The sequence below is a fragment of the Clupea harengus genome, chromosome 3 (assembly GCF_900700415.2).
Source record: "Clupea harengus chromosome 3, Ch_v2.0.2, whole genome shotgun sequence".
In the NCBI taxonomy this organism is placed as follows: Eukaryota; Metazoa; Chordata; class Actinopteri; order Clupeiformes; family Clupeidae; genus Clupea; species Clupea harengus.
In genome coordinates this window covers 16,885,993-16,903,277 of record NC_045154.1, presented here as the reverse complement: position 1 = coordinate 16,903,277, position 17,285 = coordinate 16,885,993, and the positions used below count along the sequence as shown (strand labels likewise).

Sequence of the window (17,285 nt, the reverse complement as noted above, 5' to 3'; positions counted from 1 at the left end):
TCTCTATATGGACCATAAACGTTCATGATTTATTTCATGGACTACTGAAGGCTTTGAATGTGGAGCCACATAATAGATTTCCTTCAGTTAGGATTACTTCAGTGAATGCACTGGTAGGGTCCAACAGTAGCCTACTGCGAAACCTACCTGTTCATTCTGACAACAAAAGGATACATTTACGCAAGATTTACTACTGCACTGATATGTGACTATACACACGTTGGGTTTGTGCAAGATATTTAGAGATATCAAGGCAGGCTATGTGATGATAGCAAAATACTTCGGACCTAAAATGGCGAGAATGACGTAATATGTAGAGCAGACAACCCCACGTGGGGATATAGCCTTACGATTGGTGGAAACAACAGAACCCCCTATCTGTTATTATGATTGGTTGGAATCCCTTTCCGTTGACGGGATTGGTTGGAAAGGGGTGCTCTCGCGGCAGTGCAGCCCTCGTGTCAGTAGACTGTCTGTGTGTGGCACAGGATAGCATAGCTGGACGACGGGGAAATGTGAGATTGTCGAAGGAGTACAACGTTACACTTTTAAACGACCCAAACCTCTTCAAAATCGGAAGTACACTTTGGCACGATTTTTTGGATTACCCAGTCTTTCTTTTGTGAGTGGTTGGTCGCAGTCTGGAGTTTTAAAAACGGAGGAAAAAGTCTATCTTGAACCTGCAAAGAGAAGCAGCCGTCGAGAGTCGCTTCTGTTTTCAGAGAAATGTTTGACGCGGTCGGCGTCGAGCAGGAACATTCTCGATTATTGAACTCAGTTTTCTGGATTTGATACATCAAAGGCTTTTTCATAGCCATCTTGTTTTAATTTGCTCTTCGCGGAGCCGCGTAACAGAACCAACCTCAGAAGACACCAATCCAGGTACGGTAGCCAAGATAACGTTATCCACAACAGCTCTTATCCAACAAAAGTCGAGTAGCCGATGTTGGCTAACGAGCTAGCAGGGTTAGCTGTCGCTAGCAAACTAGCTAGCAAACGTTAATGCTCACAGCGCATCCATCAATTAGACAAACCTGATGTAGCAGCAACACGTAGCTTTGACTATATCTATGCTTCAAACATATGTTTTCTTTGTTTCGAGCGCTCCCATCATAGTCTGCTAACGTAGGATGCGTATCGAGGCAGCGTGTCCTTACTTCAGACATGAACACAAAGAAAAACGACTGCCCCGACGTTATCAGACCAGTTGTGTTACCAACTGTGAGTCATTAGTTTGATGTGATTTACTTGTCTAAGTTATAGTACCTACACCTCACGTAACACTATGAATGCTGTGGGTCAGCCGGTAGGATTGCGGAATAGCGAGTAAAACCAGTTGTCTAACTGATCATTAAACGGCTTATAGAGATTCCCGGCTAGCGATTGCAAAACAGCATTACAGCGTCATGTAGCTGGCGCTTCAATGATGGGAATTTTGTAAGGTCACCCGACCTCAATACTGAATGAACTGCTTCTCTAAATGGCCGAACACGAAGCCCCCTCGTTTAACCTGACGCCCGTTTGTCTGTGTTGTGTTGTGGGTGAAGTTACTAGGTGAGTAGACTGATGCTGTATGTGTTTTCCTTCTTCCTTCCTCGATTGAACACTGAAAGGGGATCAAAACTGTGCGGATCTTAAAAACGAGGGGGACACTGTCGGGGTCTTTAGCCCCCCCAGCGACCACTGGAATCGGGCTTTGTGTCCGACTACACCGCTGGAGAAAGCGGCGTGCCAGGGAACCACGCTATTCACAGACCTCCAGCAAATAAGGGATACATTTCAAGATGTATCCGCAGGGCCGGCATCCGGTAAGTTTGGACATCTTGAACCGATGTGATACGTAATTGCTCCATCTGCATTGATTTATCCAGGCAAGCACGGCAGAGCCACTGGTCCGCGACCAAAGACATCCTGATCTTTAGAAGACCTGTACCTCTTTTTGACTTGCTGAAATGCCACCACAATAACGCTTTGATTGTGTACATCAGGTCAATAGCTGGCATAACGTTTTAACAAGGCGATCAAGTAGACCACTGCTTGACCCATTGCCACAGACGCTCATTGACACCAATGATTACATTTGAAAGTGGTTGAATTGAGCTACCCCCCCCCCCCCCCCCCCCTCTAATCACTCCCTGCGATCACTGTTTATTCCCTGTACTCATATTTGTTTACAGAACACCTGGTTTGAACTCAACGGAAGAGAGGGAAAGGAGAGAAAAAAAAGCAGTAGTGGGGGTTGGGGGAGAGAGAGAGAGAGAGGGAGGGAGGGAGGAAAAAAACAACAAAGGCGAATTTTTACAGGCGCAGTTTGGCACGCTCAGACTCATCCATGCGCGGCGACCCCATTTCTGCTGCTGGTGTTTATGTGGATCATTAAAAGGGCCCTCCCTGCAGGCAGGCAGGCCAGCCCCAGCTCCCAGCCGTGAAGACCCCCCCACCCCCCAACACACACACACACACACACACACACACACACACACACACACACACATACTCTCCCCCCTGTCAGAAACCCTAGCACTCCCTTCCTCACACAACATGGCACTCTAGCAGAGATGTCACCCTTCACTTCCATCCACACTGAAACGTGAGAGTAGCTTCTCTCTCCGTGAGCTGATAACGCATTAGAGAGCGGGAGAGAGACAGACAGAGGGAGAGAGAGAGAGAGAGAGGGGGAGAGCGAGCGAGAGAGAGACAGGGCGAGAGGGAGAAAGGGAGGGGACAACAGAAAACCATTTCTTGTCTCCTGGGGCAGTAATTGGCTTTGATTGATGCAATCTCTTGTCTTGCAGGCACCACACCAGCCCGGCCAGCCTGGTTTCAAATTCACAGTGGCCGAGTCCTGCGACAGGATTAAAGACGAGTTTCAGTTCCTCCAAGCCCAGTATCACAGGTAATCATTGCACAGCGAGCACCTGGAACAGCCAGCCAGAGCGGATGTGTGTGTTGTTTATTGCCAAATCACACGTAGGAAAGTCCCAACACACACACACACACACACACACACACACACACACACACACACACACACACACACACACACAGACACAGACATGTGTTAAAGCTGAGAAAGCCCTCGCCAGCGTTTAATCTATTGTGTGTTTTCACAACCCCTGGATGCTAATCATAATCATGTGTTTGACTAACAGCCACTCAAGCCTATTCAGCAGACTTTATACTGTGCAGAATAAGCCTGTGATTAAAGAGAAAAAGAATTAGGTGATCTTGGGTGAACCGAAGGTCTGAAGACAAGGAGACTAATTCTTTGTGTTTTGTCCACAGTCTAAAGGTGGAATACGATAAACTGGCCAATGAGAAGACAGAAATGCAGAGGCACTACGTCATGGTGAGTTTACACTGGAGCTAAGCTATTGTTATGCGCTTAGTTGTGGGACTGGGGTGTCGGAATGGCCTCTCTTGTGTGTGTATGTGTGTACCTTTTTTGTTGTGTGATTAGAACCAGGTGTGAGTGAGAGTGAGAGAGAGAGAGAGAGAGAGAGAGAGAGAGAGAAGTCTCTCCCCCCTGCCTGCTCTCTGAGGTCTTTGAGCTGACTTGAGCCCACTGCTTTATTGAGAGGCCATGACTGACTGCACTGAGCTCCAGTCTGCCCTCTTCCGCCGCCCACAAGCCACAGGGGTCAGCCACTACAGCATTGTCCCCTTTATTTCTCTCTCTTTCTCCCTCTCTCTTGCTCACTCTCTTCCTCCCTCTCTCCCTCCACACCTCCCTCTGTGTGCGGATCTGATTAGTCGCCAAGGAGACCCGGCGCGCTTGCAGACAAATGCGCCTCGCTAGCTGTAAATTAGGTGAGGGGTGACTGAGACGGACCAGAAGCTGCAGGGCTGCACGGCGCCGCGACACACTGCGTTTGTGTGTGTGTGTGTGTGTGTGCGCTGTGGGAAAAAAGGCTTTCACGCCACACACACACACCCCTGCTGCTGCTGCTGACGTTTCTGTTGTGTTACTTCCCCCTTTTATTCAGCTGTGCGTTAATTTAATTTAGTGCGCAGAAAGACCTGATGTGTGCACAGTGAGTAGGGCTGGATGAGAGAGAGGAAGACAGCGAGCGCTCTCCTGCCGATGGGATCAGGGGGGGTTGAGACGTGGGCGAGGAGCGACTCCACGTGGCTGTTGAGGGTCAAACCGTGGAAGTGTACTCTCTTATCATAGGTAAACAGGCTGAATGATGACTAATTAATGCCCAGGAAAGCAGGTTAAACATTCCTCTCGCAGGAAGACACCCCTGTCAGTTTAAGTGTGTGTGTGTGTGTGTGTGTGTGTGTGTGTGTGTGTGTGTGTGTGTTGGGGGGGACAGAGAGCGGTTAGGTAAACACCTTTGAAGAATCCCTGTGGAGAGTGTGTGTGCTGATAGCATTGGATCCTGCCACTCAAGGGGTCTGCAGCAGATCTTCAGACATGTTTGTGTTGTCCTTACCGCTACCCCTCTCCACTATCGGCTTCCTCTTTCTGTTTCTACCCTTTTCTCTTTCTCTGGTTCACTCTGTTTGTTGTTTCTTTGTGTCTCCTTTTCTCTGTCCTCTCTCTCTCTTTCTCTTTCTGTCTCTTTCTTTTCTTTCTTTCTCTCTCTCCATCTCTCTCACTCCTCTCACTCCTGCGCTCTCTCTCTCTCCTGCTCTCCCTCCCTCCCTCCCTCCCTCTCTCTCTCTCACTCCTGCTCTCCCTCCCTCTCTCCCCCCTCTCTCTCTCTCTGCTGTCTGAGTGGGGCTGATAGAGTTGAATAATGTATTGGCCTGGTTGGCTTGGTGTCCAGTGCGTGTCCTTGCCCTGACCGCTGAGCTCTCTCTCTCTCTGTGGAGTACAGTTGGCCGGCACTGCTGCTGTCCAGCTGCCCTAGAAGAGCTCCTTACAGAAATCTAAACGACAGGGGGGACCTGAAATACACTACGACTGAGGGAAATTCACTACTTTTCTGTGTGTGTGTGGACGGCTAACTGCTTTTAAATGCAGGGGGTTTTGGTTAGTGTGTGTGTGTTAACTGCATTAACAGTAGTATTTGTAATGAGTTGTGACCTAATGTATTATGTGTTTCTATACATAACTTAATCTAACAATTCTTTTTCTTTTCTTTTTTTCAGTACTACGAGATGTCATATGGGCTGAACATAGAAATGCACAAACAGGTATGTGACACCTTGTGATCTTCTCCACACACACACACGCACACACACATACATACTTGTGGTACTCAGAGAAGTGTAGAGTGTGTGTGAACGTCAGTCAACACGATCACACTTAAGTGTGAACAGACAGGAGGAGTGTGGTCCGCAGGCGTGCTCAGGGGTGAGTGGGGCTGTGTGTACACACACACTCACACACACACACACACACACACACACACACACAGTATCCTTGTAGTGTCTTTCTGTCACACACACACACACACACAGTATCCTTGTAGTGTATTTCTGTCACACACACAGTATCCTTGTAGTCTTATATACACACACACACACACACACAATCATGATTACTTAAGCGCACACACAGACATTCTCCCAGTCCCACACACATACACATCCATTCTCACACTGTGGGTGTCTCCCCAAACATGCACACACACGGCACCGGAATCCTGAACACACACACAGACACCTCCAGTGTTTCCCACACGCTCACAGCCCCCACACAGTCCTTCACACGCAGAGGACACACACACACACACACATACACACACACACACACACACAGTCGTGTCTGTAAGTTGTGTTATGTGGTCCTGGCTGAGCTGCTGTGCTGGCGTGTTGGTCAGACAGCTTTGATAAGATTAGAGGCAGGCCTTTGGCAGCAGGTCAGCATGGGACTTAAAGGCTGTGTTTCTACTATGGGGCCGGTGTGGGCTAGGCCTCTCTCCGGGCCAACCAGGCCTCTCTATGGGCCAACCAGGCCTCTCTCCGGGCCAACCAGGGCTAATGGCCTGGGGCCTCAAGCCGCTAGAACTCTGGATCGAACCGATAGCCCCACAGCATTGTCCTAAAAGCTGCCCATAACATGCTGCCTCGTAGTAAACCCATCCTGCCCATAACATGCTGCCTCGTAGTAAACCCATCCTGCCCATAACATGCTGCCTCGTAGTAAACCCATCCTGCCCATTCACACGCCAGTGGCAAGGTCAGGGTGAGGCACCATATGATGGCGTCTAGATGCCAGCAGGAGAGAACAAGAGGGGATAAGGTGGAAAAGTTAAGGAAGGGAATATAGTTGAAAAAGGGTTATAGTTTAAAAGTTAAGGAAGGGAATATAGTGGAAAAGTTAAGGAAGTAAATTTAGTGAAGTGGCTGTTTGTTTTTTTGCTGCTGATGTTGGCTTGGTGGAATATACAGTTGACCTGCAAATAAAGTGTATCCTTTGTAACGTGAATAGGCTCGCCAGACTCCTCTCTTGGTTAAAACTGTCGTGTAGTGGAAGAGAAGTTGATTTAGCAATCCATATCACAATAGCCTTATTTGGCTTCAACATATGCTATCTAACAGCATAGGCATAGTTTGCTGCTAGATCCGTTAATGTTAAAGATTCAGTTACTAGTTGTTAGCTTATGTTTGATGCACAGTGTGCTAGAATGATATGCGAATCGTTCTTGGCAAGAAATGAGCTCTAATCATCCAGTCAGAATGTAATGCTTATTAGTCATCCATACACGTTGTGCTAATTTGTTGTTTTTGAAACCTGTTGAGGTTGGATCCGTGAGTGTTATGGGGCATGACGGGCACCATGTACGGCCTGCTTGCATCATGTTTGGAACACATTCACTTGTTTTAAGTTGTAACACTTTGATCAGCCCAAGAGACCTGATGTTGTGCGCTGACCAGCTCCAGCGATTCGCCATGTTGAACTATCTGTTAAGGTTATTTGGGGGCGTGTAGGTTATTTGATATTGACTAGTTATTCTGTTGTTTTGGCGCTGAACCCCTCTCGCCCGACTCCGTTAGCCCTGTTATACACCTGAACACCGCCTCAAGCACCAGTTTGCCCTGTTTAGCCCCAAGGGTAATTATGGGGCCAAAACCCCCTGGCCTTAAGCCCCAAGGAGGCGCGATCAAGCCTTGGAGGTGATGGTGGAAACACAACTGGCCCTGGCACAAACTAGCTCACCTGCGTTTGTGCGGCTAATGACTGCTGGGAGACCAGCCTAACCCAACACGGTACGGCACAGCCCAGTAGAGCAGCGTAGAGTAGGCCTGATTATGTCAGCACATTTCACACGCCACTGTACATTAAGATGAGACACCACAGCAGGAGGGAGAGACAGAGAGACAGAGAGACAGAGAGACAGAGAGACAGAGAGACAGAGAGACAGAGAGACAGAGAGACGAGATTATCAGACGATGAATCAGCTCTCAACACCTTCCAGTGCAGTGGCTTATCTCCCAGACAATATCCCAGCATTCCCTGTGGGTCTGAGGACTCTGAGGTGCGAGGCTACGCTTGGTTCAGGCGGAGGAAGGAAGTGGAGTTGGGCTTTAGAAGGTGGTCCGTGGCTGTGTGTGTTTTTAAGGTGGTCTGTGGCTGTGTGTGTGTGTTTCTAAGGTGGTCCGTGGCTGTGTGTGTGTGTGTGTGTGTGTTTTATAAGGCGGTCTGTGGCTGTGTGTGTTTGCTAAGGTGCTCCGTGGCTGTGTGTGTTTTATAAGGTGGTCTGTGGCTGTGTGTGTGTGCGCTAAGGTGGTCCGTGGCTGTGTGTGCTAAGGTGGTCCGTCAATGTGTGTGTGTGCGCTAAGGTGGTCCGTGGCTGTGTGTGTGCTAAGGTGGTCCGTGGCTGTGTGTGTGTGTGCTAAGGTGGTCCGTGGATGTGTGTGCTAAGGTGGTCCGTGGCTGTGTGTGTGTGTGCTAAGGTGGTCCGTGGATGTGTGTGCTAAGGTGGTCCGTGGATGTGTGTGTGTGCTAAGGTGGTCCGTGGCTGTGTGTGTTTTTGGGTATTACTTGCAGTGAATACAGATATAGCGATAGAGGCAGCGGAGAGAGGGAGGATGTTTAGACTGACCCCCGGCCTTCCCCTGGAACACGCACACACACACACACACACACACTTGGGCACACACACACTTGTGCGCTCTCACACACACACACACACATACACTTGGGCGCACACACACACACTTGTGCTCTCTCTCACACACACACACACACACACACAGAGCTTCAGGCCCCAGTTAGGTTAATGGTGTGCGGGGAGGAGATGCTGGATTGCAGCTGCAGGGCGATCAATCAGTGTCCACTGGTTGTGTGTGAGACGTCGCCGCCGAGCCTCACTTCTGTCAGAGCAGCCGTTTCTGTGATGGGTCCAGTCAGCTACTTATCTCCCGGAGAGGATGGAGGGATGGTGTGTGTGTGTGCAGGGGGGGGGGGGGGGGGCATGGACAGGAGGAGGCAGATGAGAGAGAGGGAGGGAGGTGACATGCTGAGAAGGGAGGGATGGACAGATAGATGACTAGAGAGGGAGTGGGAGGAGGGTAGAGCAAGGGAAGTGTGTGTGTGTGTGTGTGTGTGTGTGTGAGAGAGAGAGAGTGGGAGGGCTGTCCCTGTGTAAACAGGTTAATCGACTGATCCATTTTAGCGCCCTGACTTTTATCAGGAGCCGCCACCGAGCTGATGGAGGGAACTGAATTATTCATTCTGCTGCGGGGGCCCTAACCTGCTTATTGTGGTGGGGGTATCAGTGAGCAAACAGCGAGATCTCTCAGTCTTTGTCAGCCCTTCTTTTTTCACCCTTTCTTCCTTTCTTCCGTGGAGGAGGTCAGAGTGGGGAGTGGTTAACTGCCTGGGGTGGGGGGGATTACTGGATGCACAGGGCTGTATTATTCTCCAGCCCAGAGATTTATCCCTCCTGTCAGGAAATCCATCTCTCTCTCTCTCTCACTCACACACTCCATCTCCCTTTCTCTCTGACACACACCTTCATCTCTCTCTCTCTCATCTCCCTTTCTCTCTGATTCACACCTTCATCGCTCTCTCTCTTTCTCACACACGCTCTCTCTTTCTTTTTCTCTCTTACATCTCTGTCGACCTCTCCTGTCTGCCATTGATTTTTGTCTCTCATATTTTGATTTTGCAAATGCATCCTCATCATTAAATGTGTGTGTGTGTGTGGTGTGAGACAAGCTGATCCAGCCGTGCGGTGCTCTGTCAAGAAGCAGAGTTAATGGGTCCCCCACCCCACCACCCCTCTGCGTCAATAAGCCATTGTGATGACTGAGGCAAGGTGTGTGTGTGTGTGTGTGTGCCTCCCTACTGCTGCTGTTATTGACCGCATCCTGTCAGATCTTGTGTTGGGGGGTGTCTGGAAGAGAACCCCAGTTGGTCCGGTGTATTTTGGGGTCGGTTGGAAGGCTTGTGTACCTGTGTCAGGCGGGGAGTTCTGGGAAGACCCCCGCCCCCCCGCCCAGAAGAGGTCTCTGCGGCTCTCCTGACACGGACCAGTGGATCAATGATTCAGGCTTGAGGAGGTGTTTGCTAACCCTGAGGATGGCCATCATGAGCCTCTGAGCCAAAACAAACTCTCTTAGGCCAGGATGGGAGGGGTGTGTGTGTGTGTGTGTGTGTGTGTGTGTGTGTGTGTGTGTGGGTTTGCACACAGCTGAGAGAGAAAGGGAGTTTGGAACTTGTGAAACGGCCTCTTTCGTTCACCCACCCTCTCCTTCATATTGATACACACACATACACTGACTCTTACACACAGGTTTCGCAATGTCCCACATGTCACAACTCTCCCTGTGTGTGTGTGTGTGTGTGTGTAGGGCAGTTGATTTTTGGAGAACTGAGACATTTCTTGTGTGTGTGTGTGTGTGTGATGTAGACATTAACATCAATAGACTCTCTGCCTGCTCCATGTTTCCCTCTGTTTTTCCATTGAGTGGAGAGTGGAGCAGAACGAGTGTGTGTGTGTGTGTGTGTGTATGTGTGTGTGTGTCCCTGCTTGGGATGGATCAATGCAGGTAAATTCAGATGTCAATGAGCTGCCCAGACCAGAGCAGCTGTGTATCGACAGGCCTGCCATGTCCATTGGGCTGCTGCTGACACTGCTAAGACTGTTAGTCACGTGACTGCTCCCAGCCCGAGACCCTAACTGTGTGTGTGTGTGTGTGTGTGTGTGTGTGTGTGTGTGTGTGTGTGTGTGGGGGGCAGTATCCTCTCATCTCTGCCATAAAAACAACTCTAGGGCCTCTCTCAGGCTTGCTAGGTCAAGTACTGTGCATGTGGGTGTCCAACCAGTACGAGAGAGACACACACACACACACACACTTTTGAGTGTGGAAGTACCTGTGTTTTTCCTCTCTATATTCAATGCTCATCAGCGTGTCTCTTCATTCAGTGTTGGCGGATGGGAGCAGACAAAGAGGTGTGTGTGTGTGTGTGTGTGTGTGTGTGTGTGTGTGTGTGTGTGTGTGTGTGTACGCGCGCCATGGACAGCTTGCCCCCAGAGTGCTTTTCAAGCGCTGCTAGACTGGTCCGAGTACCTATGATTGTGCTGTAGAGCGTGAAGCTCACCACTCCAACGCAGAGGCCCCCTTTCATCTGTTACAGCGGCCACGTCCTATTTTTACACACACACACACACTGCTGAAAGCTCTGTGTGCCAGACAGAAAGAAAGAGAGTGGCACACACTCACTCACCCCCACATGCACACAGTCCCTAACAAACACATAGTCCCAAACACACACACACACACACACACACAGTGTGTGTCGAGTAGACTGGCCTTTGACCCGTGGGCTCAGCTGTCAGCACAGCCTAAAGCCTGTAAGGAATGCGCTCGATGCACCATAGAGTTCTCCTCAAATCCTGTCAAACGGCGGAGTGCTATTGACAAGCTCCATCTCTGTAAACAGGGCAGGGATTATCCACTGCCTGGGTTCCCCTCCATTGCCTCTCTCCTCTTTCAATATCAGCCCTGTTCCCTTTGGGCAGGGGAGGCGGCCGACCAGTGCTTATGAGACCCATGTTGTTCTAGCTCTCTTCATAGTTATTGAGACACAAATCTGCTGTCGGTTTTTTTTCCAGCCCCTCTGCGTTTTCTCGTGAGCGATCATCTGGTGGTGGTGGTGGTGGTGGTGGTGGTGGTGGAGGAGGTGGTGGTGGTGGTGGCGACGGTGTGCCAGTTTCTCTGGTTTGGGATATTGGGGATTTGGGCTTCTCCCATGTGGAATGTGGGGTATGTCCTTAAAGCACTTTCATGTGTAAGGCAGTGGCCTTTGATGTGGTGTAATATCCGACTGAGATTACTGTCAATATGTCACTGACTGATCTGCAGCCATGCGCCCAGGCCTTTTCATTATCGCCCGTCAAGGCTACATCTCCTTCGGCTGGACCACTGGGGGAGGGGGGGGGAGGGAGGGAGGGTTCGGGAGGTGGGGGGTTCAGGTGTCGGGGCGTCCGTTCATCTCTGAATCACGTCTAAAGAAATCTTATGTTTGGCTTCAGCACACCAGAATGCCGTTTCCCTGCGATGCATTGGAATCATTTCCTGCTCTTGTGGTGTGATGAGGGATGGTTGCCGCGGCGCCTGTGATGTGTTTGTGCATCTCCGTGGCGACCTGCCGGTGAACCTGCACTCCTAAATTGGGCTGCTGATGGGGCTGATGTAGCGCTGATGCACAGGGGAGATTGGGCCGCCGCCACGCCTCTGATATGACACACTCATCACCCATCACACGCTGCGAGTGTGTGTGTGTGTGTTAGCTTATTGTGTGTGTGTGCGTGCGTGTGTGTGTGTTAGCTTATTGTGTGTGCGTGCGTGTGTGTGTTAGCTTATTGTGTGTGTTAGCTTATTGTGTGTGTGTGTGTGTTGGTTTGCATATATGCATGTTATTGTGTGTGTATGTATGTATGTATTGGTGTGTGTGTGTGTGTGTGTGTGTGTCAGAGGTGTGTGCTTAGAGGTGGGCTAGTGGGAGAGGTGTACTGTTGCCCCCCCCCCTCCCCCCGCGCCCTCATCTTCTGCCTCCTCTCTTCTCCTCTCCTCTTTATCCAGCGTTCTCGTGTGGCACTCATGCGATCGACAGCCCGAAAATTCAATTTAATGACCTGCCCCTGAGCACCTAATATGATTTTACAGGCTGTTACTGCCGGGGCCCGGGCCATTTGCATAATGATCGCCAGCGCGATTGGAAGGGGGGGTAGGGGGGGTAGGGAGGGGGGAAGAGGGCAGCCGCCTTGCCTCTCCTCTTTCTCTCCTGGCAGTTGCCATGGCAACGGCTGGGCGGGCAGGCGGGTGCGGGTGGAATGGAGGTTGGGTTCCCATGGCGATCTGGATGGAAGATGCAGGGGGGGAGAGCTGGGAAATGAGGGAGGATGGAGAGAGAGTGTGTGTGTGTGAGAGTAAGAGGGAGAGAGAAATGTGTGTGTGTGTGTGTGTGTGTGTGTGTGTGGGGGATAGGGAGAAAGTGTGTGCGTGTGTGAATGAGACACGTTGGAACAAGGAGTTGGCATTCCCACATTAATTGAGCTTGGCTTCTCACACCCATCAAGAATGTGTTTACAAAGAAGCTACACACACACACACACACACGGTTTACACACATTTCCTCACATAAGGCACTAAAGCACCAGTCTTGTCTCTGGCTGTGGCCCGTGTAGCGCTCCACTGAAATGGCCGTGGTGTTGTTGCTCCTGTGCAGAGTAGAGTGTGTAAACCGGGTGTATCAGTGGGCAGGCTGTGCTAACGGTGTGTTAGCAGTTTGTGCTAGCGGGAAGCCTCTGGTTTTGCAGGCCGTGTAAGAAGGTTGTGTAAACGCACTGCAGTGTGTTCCGGGATCGTGTTGTGTTCCTGCACAGTGTTAAGAGGGTGGTGTTCCTGCACAGTGTTAGTATGCTGTGTTATCAAACTCTATGGGGTGTTGTGTTTGCAGGCTGTGTGTGTTGCCAGCTTGTGTTAGGGTGATGTGTAAGTGCACTGTGTTAGGGTGTTAGTATGTTGGCACACTGTGTTGGTGTTGGTGGGATGATTGACAGCAGCAAGGTGGAAAGGAACTCTCTTAACATGGCAGCCCTCCTCCTCCTCCTCCTCCTCCTCCCTCGTTTCCTGTATGGAGTGTTCACTTAGCCCAGCTGCACTCCTCCTCTCCTCTCTCTCTCTTTCTCTCTCTCTCTCTCTGTTTCTCTCCTCTTTCTGTCCTCTCCTCTCCTCTCTCTCTCTCTCTCTCTCTCTCTCTCTCTCTCTCTCTCTGTCTCTGTTTCTCTCCACCCTCTCTCTCTCTCTCTCTCTCTCTCTCTCTCTCTCTCCCTCTCTCTCCACTCCTCTCCTCACTCTCCTCTCTCTCTCTCTCCACTCCTCTCGACGTGTTGGAGATATTTCACATGTCAATATCACACTGTGTTGAGTGGGCCCAGTCAAGCGGCTCTGATTGCCATGCTAATTGACTTAATCGTAGTAAATGCCAAAGGTGTGTGTGGGGGGGGGGGGGGGGGGGGGGGCGGCAAGAGGGGGGTGTGGAGTGTGGAGGCATTTTCAACACCGCAGTTGCACCACATCATTTTTTTTTCATCCTTTCATTTTTTTTCTCTTTTTCTCTCCTTTTCTCCAGACGGAGATCGCTAAAAGGCTGAATGCAATTTTGGCCCAAATTATGCCTTTCCTGTCACAAGAGGTAAGTGGAGACCCCCTGAAGTGCCCGAGGCTTTTGGGATAATTGGAGCTTTTGTAGACTCGTGGGTTCATGATTTATTTCTTCACAGATTTCAGAGTTAAATGTGATCCAGCCATAGTTAACACACTCCAGCTCACTTAACTTGTAACTTGCATAAGAGATGGTGTCACCCAGTCCTGTTCGAATGTGCCCAGTCACAGAACTGGAAACCTAGGAAAGGACATTCTCTTCAAATGACCCTTGTCTAATCCTTCCTTCCTCCCTCCCTCTCTCCCTCCATCTTTCTCCCTCCTTCCCTCTCTCTTTCTCTCTGTCTGTCTGTCTGTCTCTCTCACAGCACCAACAGCAGGTGGCCCAGGCTGTTGAGCGTGCCAAACAGGTGACGATGACCGAGTTGAACGCCATCATCGGGGTGCGTGGACTTCCCAACCTGCCTCTGACCGTGAGTATCCCCCCTTTTTTACACTTCTTCTGCTGCGCGCCGCGCCGTCCGATTGGACAGGGGCAAACCTGCACAGACTGTGCCCACTGCACCCACATAACTGCCCCCCCCACGGCATGCTAGTGCCAATTGTAGCATGTTCTGGCGACACAGCAACTGTGCTGAAACTGAGGTTTTACCCCGCCAAAGGCTTAGTTTTGTGAGTCAGCCTACGCCTTGTGCAGTTTTGCCCCTCTCACTAGCGTGTGTGTGTGTGTTTGGCTGTGTGTATGTGTGTATGTGTGTGTGTGTGTGTGGCTGTGTGTGATTATGTGGTTAAGTGACTGCAAGGTAATTCTGTGAATGTGGAGTGATTTAATGCTATATGTGTGAGTGTGTGGGAGAATATGTCGAGAGGTGGGTTTTAGTGCTAAGTGGTCTTGTGTCGTGTGTCGCGGGGAATCTGTAATGAGCCCTATTACGTGTGTGTGTGTATGTGCGCGCGCTCCTGTGTGGGGAGTTAGCATCCGTTACGGGGCTGTATATTTAGCAAGAGGAAGTCGCGTGTGTGTGCGCTAATCGGGGCTTGTGTTGCCCAATGCGGCTGGAAAGCAATCTTCAGCAGGCTGTTTTAGGAGACCCGATCACTTTAATAGGATCTGCTGCCTGAACCCTAGAGAGACCTCGTTCACTGCTGACCTAGATAGCAGACAGACAGGCAGACAGGCAGACAGGCAGACAGGCAGACAGGCAGACAGGCAGACAGGCAGACAGGCAGACAGGCAGACAGACAGACACGCTGCGTTACACAAGACAGACAGACAGGGAGAGAGCCAGAGGAACAATGACCACTTCCGTTGTATTACTTTATGGAAATAAAGTTCCACATTTATGGAAATAAAAAAGTCGTTTACATTTTTATTGTTAAAATGTATTTTTTTTCTTGTGGCTTCTATTCTTCCTCTTGCCTCTTAATTCTCTTCACTTATTTCCCCTTTTATTTCCCCCTCCCTTCTCTCCTCCCCCCGCCTCTCCTCTGCTCTCCTCCCTCCCCTCCTATTTCCGCTTTTATTCTCTACCCCCCCTCCTCTTCTCTCCCTGCTCCTCTCATCAGCTCATCTCTCCTCTCTCTCCTCTCCTCTCACTCCTTCTCTCCTCTCTCTCCGGTCCTTTGAGAGCCCTCTCAGTCCAGGGTTAATCGATCCCCCCATGTGTGACCTGTATCTGGTTCATTATGAGTGATTACAGCCCCCACCCTACTAGTGCTCTCTTCCAGGGGTGATGTGATTACTGCAGCTGAGAGTCCAAGGAAGTGGTGGTGGTGGTAGGGGAGGGGAGGGAGGTATTACTGGAGGGTACAAGTGCTGGCCAATATTGGAATTCAATTAAGGGCCTTAACACTGAACCCCCATCCGCCACCCCACCCCACCCCACCCCAGCCCGCCTCTCTCCCTGATAATGACTTCCTGAGCTCAGGCGGGATTGGCTGGGCCTGGCCTGTGCCAAGGGAGTTGATTGGCTGGGCCTGGCCTGTGCCAAGGGAGCGGATGGAAAGATCCTCCATTCATGCTTATTCCCCCATGCTGTTGAACCTGAATGTCTTCATTTTGATCAGTTTAATCACGGATTCTTCTCCTCCTCTTCTCATGTCTGGAAGGTAGATTTGGAAGTGGCGAGTAATATCCTTATTTCATCCCACTAGATCTTTTAGAACAGAGCTGAGTAGGGAACAAAAAGACAGGAACCTCAGAAGTTTTGAACCCAACTCAAGAATGTGTCACTCTTCTTTCCTCTGTATACATGTATTACTCTCCCTCTATCTCTCACACACACACACACACACACACACACACACACACACACACACACACACACACACACACACACACACACAGGATATCTGCACTTCTGAGCAGATGAATCCCAAGCGCTGTATCTGTTGCAGCCAGAGATGTATGCTGGCCTAGCCAGCTCTGAATTTTTTTTCTCTCTCTCTCTCCCTTCAGTGTCTGTCGCTCAATGCATGTGTCTTTTATTTCTGTCCATCTGTATGGCTCACTCTTATCTCTCTCTCTCTCTCTCTCTCTCTCTCTCTCTCTCTCTCTCTCTCTCTCTCTCTCTCTCTCTCTCTCTCTCTCTCTCTCTCTCTCTCTGAGCCTCAGCTCATGTTTGTTGTTTGGCTGTGGGCTGTGCGGGCAGAAGGCATTAATATTTAGCAGTGCAGCTGCATTGATGATACCCAGCACTGCCAAGCTGTGAGGAGCCGCCATGGCCGCCACTGCCCTGCTTCCTTATGGATGCTGAAGGCCAAGAGGAGGCCTTACCCAGCTCAGAGCCCAGTGGTACAGCGACACACAGGCTGCGTTGCGTTGCGTAGCGTAGCGTAGCGTAGCGTAGCGTAGCGTAGAGTAGCTGGGTAGCCAAACTGCCTCTGAGGTGATGGAGAGGAGAGCCAGTAATGGCTAACTAGCCCAGCTCTGCTCTAGAGCAGCCGAGTGGTGCGGCACAGGCTAGCGTGGCACGGCTAGCATGGCACGGGCTAGCATAGCACAGGCTAGCGTAGCGTGGCACGGGCTAGCGCAGAGTAGCCAGACTGCCTCTGTGGTGATGGAGAGGGGAGCCGGTAATGGGATGCATCTGGGGCAGCATCTGCTCTCGGCTGGGGCTACCACTTTGATCAGAGCCTTCAAGATGGCCTCCTCTCCTCTTCTCTCCCACTGTCGCTACCGCTAGTGTGTGTGTGTGTGTGTGTGTGTGTGCGCTGTGTTTCTGTCTTCATCTGCGTATTTGGGGCTGCAAATGTTTGTCAGCCGTGTTGATTTTCAAAAGCTTCGTTGCATATTTTAGAGCTTATTTATCTAGTGAAGCAACTTGGGATGTTTGTTTGGATTGTTTGTTTTGTTTTTATTTTTAGACACGTACATATTTCAGTTGGCCTGTGTTTTTAATGAGCTTCAGGCTTGTACCTGCTGCATTTTTAAATGGGGCTTTTTCCATGAAGGCTCACATGGCGTTCTCTGAGCTCAACACACACACACACACACGTGAGTGAGACGTAAGAAAAAACGAGCGTGTAGCTGAGATCCCACTGCTGAGCTCAATGCAAATACACTGATTCACAGAGCTCTCTTATCACCCTCTCTTCGCAATGTCTTCCTATCAACCTGAGGGCCCAGCTAGCGCTCTCTGTCTGTCTGTCTGTCTGTCTGTCTGTCTGTCTGTCTGTCTGTCTGTCTGTCTGTCTGTCTGTGTGTGTCTGGA

At 50.4% G+C, this 17,285-nt stretch overlaps 1 protein-coding gene across 3 annotated transcripts in view; it reads left to right on the top strand.

Moving 5' to 3' along the window:
• The first annotated feature begins 424 nt into the window (after positions 1–424).
• tle3a (TLE family member 3, transcriptional corepressor a) overlaps positions 425–17,285 on the top strand; it is a 33,619-nt gene continuing 16,758 nt past the window's right edge. For 2 of the 3 annotated variants that reach the window (XM_031564795.2, XM_031564793.2), the window contains exons 1-7: positions 425–882; positions 1,614–1,808; positions 2,796–2,896; positions 3,286–3,349; positions 5,101–5,145; positions 13,541–13,603; positions 13,941–14,045. In XM_031564795.2, coding sequence (XP_031420655.1) covers positions 1,785–1,808; positions 2,796–2,896; positions 3,286–3,349; positions 5,101–5,145; positions 13,541–13,603; positions 13,941–14,045 — 402 coding nt within the window. In that variant the 5' untranslated portion in view covers positions 425–882; positions 1,614–1,784. The remainder of the gene's footprint in view (positions 883–1,613; positions 1,809–2,795; positions 2,897–3,285; positions 3,350–5,100; positions 5,146–13,540; positions 13,604–13,940; positions 14,046–17,285) is intronic. The other variant, XM_031564794.2, reaches the window with a different exon arrangement.